Source organism: Rissa tridactyla, chromosome 7 (genome assembly GCF_028500815.1).
Source record: "Rissa tridactyla isolate bRisTri1 chromosome 7, bRisTri1.patW.cur.20221130, whole genome shotgun sequence".
In the NCBI taxonomy this organism is placed as follows: Eukaryota; Metazoa; Chordata; class Aves; order Charadriiformes; family Laridae; genus Rissa; species Rissa tridactyla.
In genome coordinates, this window is record NC_071472.1 from 42,075,921 (window position 1) to 42,085,627 (window position 9,707).

Consider the following 9,707-nt stretch of genomic DNA (forward strand, 5'->3'; position numbering starts at 1 on the left):
AGAAGATGTTTCTCATACACACACAAAGGATTCTAGTTTGAAATTAAACAACAGGGCAGTCCCAAAGATCTCACTGGACTGACCAGGCACCAAACACAAGCTCATACCTATTTCCTGGCAGCTCACTCCATTGCCCAGGCAAGTACAAAGCATTTGCTGGCTGCCCTGTGTCTTGAGCCACTGCATGCCCACAGAGTACACCACTCCGTTATCAGTTATGCACTGGCCATACGGCTGAGGCTGGGGCTGTTGAGGCTGGGGCTGGTACAATGCAGTCTGTACATTCGTGAAGCTAGGAGAGCCAGATCCTGCAGCAGAACATGGGAGAGAAGTGAGATGTTACATGCAAAGTTAAAGAACAGAATGCTTCAATTAAATGCTGGGATAATAAAACCTTAGGCACCCCATCAGATCGAAGGTACAACTCTCTTCTCTTCCCTAGAGATATGTTAATTATTCCACTTAGCAAACCTCAAAATTAAAATAACAACTCCCAGTTCTGCTAACGGTAGCCTCTCGTTTCTACCACTAGAAAGGCATTAGAAAGGATTAAGAGCATCAACTGCTTTCCACAGGAATTGTTTAAAAACATTTTTTTTTGGAAAAACATCTTTTTAGTTGAAGAAAGTGTAGAATAGAAAAATCAACATCAGTGAAAAGACAATTAAAAAATACCAAGGAAGTAGGGGGATAATGCAAAAAGGATTCATTTTTAATTTTTCATTGAAAAAGAAAAACCACAAATAGATTAATTTATCACAGAATTTTTAAACTTTGAATCAAAGGGTTTGGTCCATTATAATTTGGAATAATACTGAAAGACAAAGAGGCTTGTTGTGTACATTATGGAAACGTTTGCTAAGGATTCCCACAGGAATCTCCATAAATTCAGCTCTGACAAAACAGGGGAAATATTAATGGAAACAAAACACTGGCACCCTTGAAGGTTTGTGCATTTTGAAGTTTAGACCTTCTGAGAGTTTGAAGTTAGCCTGCTAGTACTGAACAGTTAAAGGTCATTTACCAAGAAAAATTTAGTGTAGGTACGGCAGGAAAACAGGGAAGTTTTACACTGCATTCGCCAGAAGGAAACCTAGATCCTTGAAACTGAAAAAAAGAATTTAGAAGCTGAAGACTTGAAAACAAACCTTGGGCAAAAAACGTATGCTACCCATAAACTAAGTAATATTTCATACCAAAATTACAAACTATGTACATGTATTAAATAGCATTGTATACATTCCTTGGCATTTCTGTTTTTTAAAGCTCAACCATTAGTAGGTGTATTTATCTTGTCAAAGAAACCAGATGGTCTCAGTGGAGTTTAAATTAAGGACATTTCAACAAAGTTACCCTGAGGCGAATACATAAAGTTCAAATACTAACTTGAAGTGCCATGCTTCCAAAACAAAGCTAGTTCCTGTGGATGCATGGGTCTACCTGTGATTTACTGCACTGTGATTGTGCAGGCAATCACATCTGTATCTGCAAGCCTCACTTCTGCACAGAAACAAGATATAAATTAATCTTATTTACAAACGCACAAACGTTTGAACTCTGACCCTCTTTGTTGATGATCCTTCCCTGACAAGATGCCTAGATGCCTAAATTGGGATGGCACAGTTCGGCACTAAATCCTAACCATTCAAAATGTGTCATTTCTTGTCCCTTCCCCTACCTGACACACTACAATGCCCCACTTACCAGTGCTAGTCGTATGCAGGGATGTGTGTCTTTCGCATTTCCATTCACCTCTGCCGTTACCAGTACAGACGCACTGAAGCAAGTTTCCACGGTTATCCTTCTTGCTCCAGGTGTCTCCAATTCTGTAGGAAGTCTTGGTGTCATGGTCATTGCACCTATCTGTATAAGGAACAAGACTGTTAGCTGTTTCTGCTTTGGATGGCTTCACCGTACAATTTATAGTACTGAACCACCAACACAATCAAACAAACTGATAGCTTAAAGCCTTTATTGACAGCCCTCTTCATTTTCTGCAGCCCAGTATTACAAGTCCTATATGCACTAAAGCCTGCACCAAACCTCACAGGCTGAGAGATTCTGAAAATCCTGATACTTTATTCTAAGGGAAAATTCCCATTTATTTCCAGAACTGCAATTTCACTTTGTAGCCACTGTCAAAACTAGCATCATAACTTTCCCAGTGTGAACATGGTAAGCTATTTTCAAAATCAACGTGAAAAAGCACATTCTGGATTGAAAACCTTCCTGCTAGTTACTTTTACAGCGATTCTAAGACCATTCTGTCTAGCACACACCTTAAAGTTGTTTTAATGTCTGGTTTTTGGGTTGGTTTTTTTTTTTGAAGCAGAAGTCTTTGTAGCTTGGGTCATTTCATACTATACGCAGGGCACAGTTCAAGTTCGGGGGTCTACTTCAGCTGGAAGAAACTAAAATCTGTTTGAGGGCAATATGTTAAATTCCGTTTCTTCCAAAAGAAGTGTCCATGAAGCTCCAGTAAAGTTAATATAAGTTGCTCATGTCATACCAAGGATATTAGACTTTCTAAATCTCCCTGTTGTCTTTAATAACCCACAGCCCCTGATGAATTGAGTAAATCGGTTCAAAGGACAGCATAACAAACTACTTTTGTCTGGGTGCCAGATCCACATGGATTAACTAGTTCTTCTTCCATTACAACATTCTACCTTCTCATGCAAGGGCAACTTGAGAGCTCAGATATAATCATGGATCAATGAACATGGATTTATGAAGAAATGTGGAAGGACATATGCATCATGCCAGATTGCCACTGAGAGAGCACAGGGGATAGAATATGAATGTGGAAAACACATTACTAATTCATAGTATTTAAAATGACCAAAAACTGAGTATTTACCAGAAGAGTGGTAAATTGGGGAAGTATTCATAATGTAATTTGGCAAATGTGAAAAAACCCCACTGTCTTATGGACACTCAGATTCTCAAGTTAGACAATGAAAAGCTGAAGTGTTCCCCAAGAAATCAGCTGTGATTCTGGAAAACGCTGGCCATAAAAGACATAAAACAGCTGCACATACTGAAGCATAATGCCACTTTGTGGGCTACAGCTATCATTTTACATACATAAATTTGAATTTCTCTGTTTGATTACATTTGAAAAACAAAATGAAAAACGAACAGGTCATTTTATTGCAATTTCCCCTATGATACAACAACGCAGACCCCAGTTATGGGAGGAAAGATACTGCCAAATCATTTTTACTAGTAATAACTACTCCTCCAAAATTCACAAACAACACATTCTGTTTTATTCATTCCTATTTGACAGTTAATGATTTTTCCCCATATGTTTTTACAGACTTCATATTGTCAAGGCTGGTTTGATTTTTACAGCCTATTTCTTGACCAAGTCTCTCCAGATCTTCAGGTTTAATCACAACCCTCCTTAGTGTTTCAGTTCTCTACTGGTCTGCACTTTATATCAGCAGAAAGCCATTATCTGTGCGCCCCAAGGCAACTGATTATGAGGCAATTTAAAGGCTACAAAAGAGTTTCTCAAACCTTGCATAACAAAGGTGTAAGGTACAAAGTTAAATTTTCTTGAGGCAACTGGTGTAAACTGTGATAACTCCACAACGGAGCTTGCTCCTAACAAAATTGGAGCAGAAGGTAGACAAACAAGATTTTGGATTTTTAAAAGCCTTGTTTGCTTTGCAAATACAAATAAAATGGAATATTTACAGTAATGTCCTTCAATGATTAAAAAACTAAAACAGTCACCTGCGCTGGTGAAGCATGTTTACACTGAAGGCAAAATGGTGGGAAAAACTAAGCAAGATGCAAAAGCAGACAGAATAAACCCCGTTTTAGCTAACATACATATTAAACAGTAATAAAGAGAAAAAAATAAGACGACATTTTAATCTGACAGATCCTGCTGTTGGAGCAGGTAACTATTTCGCTTTAAAAGCACCTAATTCTCCCTCAGGAGGCTACTTAAAAAAACAGAAACAGAGATATTAGGCCAAACTCTCTGCCATCTTGCAGACCAGGCAATTCCCCCGACCTCCTGGGAGACACGCGACTGTGACTCAGCTGGCCTGTGGATTTCTTAAAACCTTTCCCTCTAAATCAGGTTAAAACGCCAAATAATCCAGCTACTCTGTCACCAGCATAGATCACCAACTCCCCCGCGTGTCCCCAGATCGCAAATGGCAACCGGGATGAGCAAACGCTTCCCTCTCACCTCAGCGGGGTCTGTGTCCCACCCCTCCTCAGGAGACAGCCATCCCTCTAAAACTACCATCAGTTGCAACGGGGCAGAAAAAGGAACATCTTTTCTTTTTGATGCAGGACAGATGTGAAAAATAAGTAAGATAAATAAAATGGATCAGGCGGCGGATGCCAGGCCAGCACTTACTTCTGGAGGTGCAGGTGATGCGGCCGCTGCCCTCCCCCAGGCAGGTGCAGTCCACCATCATCCAGCCCTGGTAGGGCTTCTCCCAGGTCTCGCCAACCACGTAGGATGTCCCGGCCGTGTTGTCGTAGCATCGCTCAGCTGCAAGAGGGAAAGGGCATAAGAGTCCACCCAGGGCTATCCCAGATGGGGACGCCTGAGGGAAGAAAAGGAGGAAGAGGCCATACACCTTGACCAAGCTAAGAGTGCTACCTACCCACGGGCTTGCAGGTCCACTCGCCCTTCCCGTTGCCCAGGCACACGCACTCCAGCATGTAGCCACCGGTCTCGTGGGGACGGCGCCAGGTATCGCCGATCTTGTAGGACTGGCCCCCCTCATGGCAGCGATCTGCAGTGAGAGAAAGGAGAGCTGAGGTGAGGAGCCACACCAGGGACAGCATCGTGGGGACAAGGTAAGGGCCACCTGGCCAGGGGCGAAGGGAGTCAGCTGGGGGCAAGGTGGGGAGCCCTGAGGAGTGGGGGAGAAGACGGCCACCTCCTTCTCCAACCTCCAAAATGGCACCCGCCATTTTCTGAAGCTCCCAGGCCCTGTCCTCTTTCCTCTCCACAAACCCCCTCCAGGTTTCAAACCACAGCTGAGATCCAGCTGGTGAAAGGGGAACACAAGGATCCGAGGACGTGCTCTTTCTCCCTCAGACTCCGCTCACAGCCTGAGGGCTGGTGAGAGACGGTTTGCCTCCATCTTGTTCTGAGGTGGTGCCACTGGGCCTCTCTGTGGCTGTCCCTCTACAGCGTGAGGGACATGGTGGCAAGGCCAGCACGTGGAGAATAAGGAGGTGCTTGGTGCGACACCACAGTGGGACATTGGTTCTCTTGGGTTTGGAAACCCTGCCCTGGAGAGGCAGATCCCCAGCCCGCTGATGCCCCACAGTGCTGAGGCAGCCTGGACCCACCGCTTGGCCCAGGCTCAGGGAGGGAAACATGGTGAAGGGCAGCTTGCAAACACAGGGTCTTCTTCCAAGAAAGAAAGGAGAAACACACATCCGGTTCATTTATTAAGGAGCCACTAAAATGTTTTGTTGGCTCATTTATGAAAGCAGGGAATCTAAGAGTTATGAAGATTGAGCCAAAGCCAGTTGCAGTCAGTGAGACTCTCCAGCAAGCTCTAAACCAGGCTGATGAGGAAATGAGACTGCTCTTATGTCTGCAGTTTCCTTACTGACTCCTTCTTTTCTTACAACACTTATCATCCCTGCCCAACAAAATGCCGTTAAATTCAGAAGGGCTTCAGGTCTACTTGTTAGATTCAATACTTTTTGGGTTTTTTTCCATGCTCTAATGATGGCTGGCTTCCGAGTCCTCTGTGGCAATGCTACTAGCATCAGCATGTGTGTCTTAAATAAGAAACTGGATACTTTTAAGAACAAGCCTTCTCAAAAGGTGCCTCAGGGACTTTGAAATCTCAGTCTAAAAGTCCTGACACAGTGATCTTCATCTGTGCTCACAGAAAGTCTAATTATGAACCAAAGGGAAATTGTGAACAATTCAGTGACTCAATAAGGAAAGGATTTCCAGACAGAGACAGAGACGTGAAAGGGAGAGCTGGGGAGAGAGGATCAAGGGAAGTGAGGGAGGAACAAGAGGAAAATATGGGTCAGACTGGTGAAAAAGGAGTTGCAGAAACACATTGAGCTGGTGTCTAGATACCAAATCCCAGCTCCTTCAGGGACAAGTGTTGGCATGAAATTTTTGGAGGACAGGGGGACTGGCTCTCGGGTGGTATTTATTTATTATTATTTATTCAGAGTAGTTCTGTTAATGCTGATGATGTTATTCTGACTCACCAGCTGCACAGCAGACCCTCACTCTTTTTTTCCCAGTAAAAATGCCCTACTTTCATAAAACTCACCTGTGAAGGTGTAACACACTCTTGTATATTGTAAGTGTACTAACCTGTATGGCTGGACGCTAACAGTAGTTTTTGGCGTATGATTTTACACATAGCACTTTACCTCTTAAATAAAAGAGGAATCTGGTTGTGCAAATGTATGTACATGGGACAAAGACTTTAAATTCCAAGATTTTAGCAGACTTTGGATTAAACCACCCCCCAAACTCTAGCTAATGGGCATTGGGAATATTGTGTAAATTGCTCTGGAAAATATGACGCTAAGGAACAATAGCTGTAGTAACAGGCTCTTGGTTGGTTACATACTGGCAATGGTGCAGCTGATTCTCCCACGTCCGGCTCCAATGCAAGTACAGTCCCAGATCATGGAGTCCTTGGGGCGCTCGTACGTCTCTCCTACTCGGTAAGTGGATCCAGTGTATTTGTCAAAGCAAGTCTCTTCAGCTATGAGGGGAGAAAAAAAAAAAATCAACTTCATGTAACCGTGCCAGTAACATGTACAGTCAACAGAAACACACATTCCTCGCCTCCTCACACAGATGCTCTTTTTTCCTGGGGAAAAATGCTATCAGTCTCCTCTTCCTTCTTGGGAAGGAACAGCAGAGAGGAAGCTGGATGAAATTTGCCCCCCTCAAGGTCCCCATGATGCTGAATAACCTCGGCTTCCCTCCCCCAGTAAGCCAGAAGTTGAGCATGGCACATGGACATCCATGCCCTGAAAGGATCAATCCCATCTGCCTGAAGGGCAACAGTACAGAAGACAGGAGGGAGCAAACACCCCCTAGAAACTGTGTGCTTTGTCATGCTAATCCTCCTTGTTCTGATCTGGCAAAAAAAAATTTTTAAAAATTGAGTATATTAATTCCAAATTGTACAGCAGTCCCATCAAAGTCAACAGCCCTACTTGTGAATTGTTCACACTCGTGCATGAGTGATTACAGAATGGTTATGTCAGTGCTGCCACCAGACTTGAGATCTGCAACAGAACAACCTTCTTCACTACCGGACAGATAAAGTTAACTGTGCCATAAGGGAAACTTGCTATTGGACTTTGAAACTTGGGAATTCCTGCAGGGGAAGGAAAGCTAGATTAAACCCCCTTTTATGGGGGAGTAAGGGAACTGAGTACGCCTTTAAAATACTGTAGCTGTGAGGCAGGCAGCACACAAGCCTTGCAAAACAGATTGCTGGGACGCTCCCATCTGTCTTACATGAACACTGTCAGCCAGGAACCAGTTTTTCTCTCTTATATCTCCAGGGCAACATAAAGGAGTTATGGCAAACCAGTGGCTTCAGACCAATAAATACAGATAGATTGCATCTGATTACCTAAACCACATTGTATCCCAGAAGGAGGCATCTTCCAGCAGACTTTGCATTTGAAGTTCTTTGTTACCTAAACTTTTTCTGCAGAAGACTAAACAATCTCATTTTACACTCAATTATAGAAAGCTCACAGCATGGTTGGGGGGCTGTGGAAAGTTGTAAGTTGAAATATTTTTAAACATGCTGACGACACTGCACAGCTATGAAAAGTTGGGGTGAAGCAATCAAACAGCACAGAGCCAGAGCTGCAAAGTGACTCCAGATTTGAACTTCCCCCATGCGAGTCCAGGAGTCAGTTCAGTTCATTATAAAGAAGAGGTTGGCTCCAAAATTAATGTTTAGATCCAATCCTCCAGAGAGATGAGTGATGTTTGGCTCAGGGTTCTGGTGGCAGGCCCATCGCTAATGAAAAGCATTTCTTAAAATCCCAAGCCACATCTTCAATGTAATCGAGTGTAGATCCGTTACTGACCCTAAGTACCAAACTTCAGCTGAAGTTACAACTCAGTACAAGGCATAGCTTACACGGCACCACAAGCCATTCTGGGGTCTTGATGCAGAGAAAGAGAGATCACCAACTTACGTTCAGGCTTGCTTTCGCAGTTAAACCCTCTGCTTCCACCATAGCAGGTACAGACCAACGTGTTTCCCAGGTAAATGCGCTCCCACTGCTGGTTTATCTGATAGTATCTTCCATTGTCAAAGCAGGTCTCTGGGGGGGGGGGAAGAGGAGGAGGAAGGAAGCAGCGGGGAAAGAGAAAGAAAAGTTTGGAGTTAGCGAGGGCAGGGGCACGGCACGGGCAAACCGCGCCTGCAGCGGGCACCGGCTGCTCTGCCCCGGCCTCGCTCATGTGCGGGCCCCGCCGAGCCCGAGGGCCAGCAAAGGGCCGAGCTGCGCGGCCCGAGGGAAGCGAAAAAGCCACGCGGGGGGGGGTATCACTCGGCGGGATGGGGGGCTCCCGCTGCCGCCGCGTCCCGGGGGATCGGGGCAACGCTCGCGACCCGTCCGCGCTGCGGAGGGGCCGGGCCGAGCCCTCGGCCGTGCCGTGCCCTGCCCGCGGGACCCCATCCCGGCGCGGTACTCACGCTTGCCCTGCGCGGGGGTGCCCTGAGGTACCGAGGTGGTCTGCGCCTGCCGCCGGCTCTTGCCGCCGCCTCCACGGCGCTGCCCGCCGCCACCCCCCGCCGCTGCAGCCCCCAGGCAGAGGGCGAGCAGCGCCAGCCGCCACACGGTGCGGCCCGGCATCCTGGCACGGCACGGCACGGCACGGCACGGCACGGCACGGCACGGCACGGCACGGCACGGCACGGCACGGCACGGCACGGCACGGCACGGACAGCGGCGCCGCTCGCAGGCAGCCCGACAGACGGGACAGCGGCGCCGCCCGGGACATATATAGGACGGGCGGCGCGGGGAGGGGGCGGCCGCCGCCGCCCCGGCGCCCATTGGCCTCGGTGCAGGCGGGGGCCGGGCGGGGGCTGCCGCCGCCCCGCCGAGAGTAGCCTGTCCGGCCCTACCCGGCCCGGTCGCCACAAAGGGCTGAGCCCCGGCTGGGGCGGGGGCTGCGAGCGATGGGGAGCTCGGCCGGGGTGAGAGGCCCGTCCCCGCAAGGAGAGCGGGCTGCAAGGCGGCCGTGCCATTTTGTGGAACGTTTGGCTTAACAAAATGGCTTTTTTGAGGAGAGACAAACTTTTCTTTTTCCTTTGAGCAGTGCTGCCTGTAAGCTGATACCGCTCCATTCAGGAGCAATAACGTTCTGCACAGGGGAGAAGGTGAGGCGTAACATACGTGTACAGGTTGGAAATAGGAAAACTGAAGTGATGTCTCATCTACCGCTGGTGACTCAAGGTTAAAATCTTTCACACCTCACTTGGAAAAAACGGTGTGGTTACATTCCATTCAAAATAAATTTAATAGCCTCTTTCTCTGACTTTATTTCTTGCTGTCTAAAATCAATTCTGAGAACAAAAGAAAAAAGAAAAAAGAAATGCTAGGCTTTGAACCCCTTTTAAGTGTATGGGATCTTCAGTGTGACTGTCTAACGTAACCCTGCTGTATACAAATTTTGTCATCTCTTTTCCCTGTCTTCT

At 46.5% G+C, this 9,707-nt stretch overlaps 1 protein-coding gene across 6 annotated transcripts in view; it reads right to left on the reverse strand.

Annotated features, from left to right (window-relative positions):
- Positions 1-8,969, reverse strand: part of FN1 (fibronectin 1) — a 55,625-nt gene extending 46,656 nt beyond the window's left edge. For 4 of the 6 annotated variants that reach the window (XM_054208585.1, XM_054208586.1, XM_054208587.1 and 1 more), the window contains exons 1-7: positions 8,703-8,969; positions 8,200-8,328; positions 6,597-6,734; positions 4,638-4,769; positions 4,385-4,522; positions 1,705-1,863; positions 108-308 (exon numbers count right to left, since the gene is read on the reverse strand). In XM_054208585.1, coding sequence (XP_054064560.1) covers positions 108-308; positions 1,705-1,863; positions 4,385-4,522; positions 4,638-4,769; positions 6,597-6,734; positions 8,200-8,328; positions 8,703-8,862 — 1,057 coding nt within the window. In that variant the 5' untranslated portion in view covers positions 8,863-8,969. The remainder of the gene's footprint in view (positions 1-107; positions 309-1,704; positions 1,864-4,384; positions 4,523-4,637; positions 4,770-6,596; positions 6,735-8,199; positions 8,329-8,702) is intronic. The other 2 variants (XM_054208588.1, XM_054208584.1) reach the window with 1 other exon arrangement.
- Between the last annotated feature and the right edge of the window lie 738 nt (positions 8,970-9,707).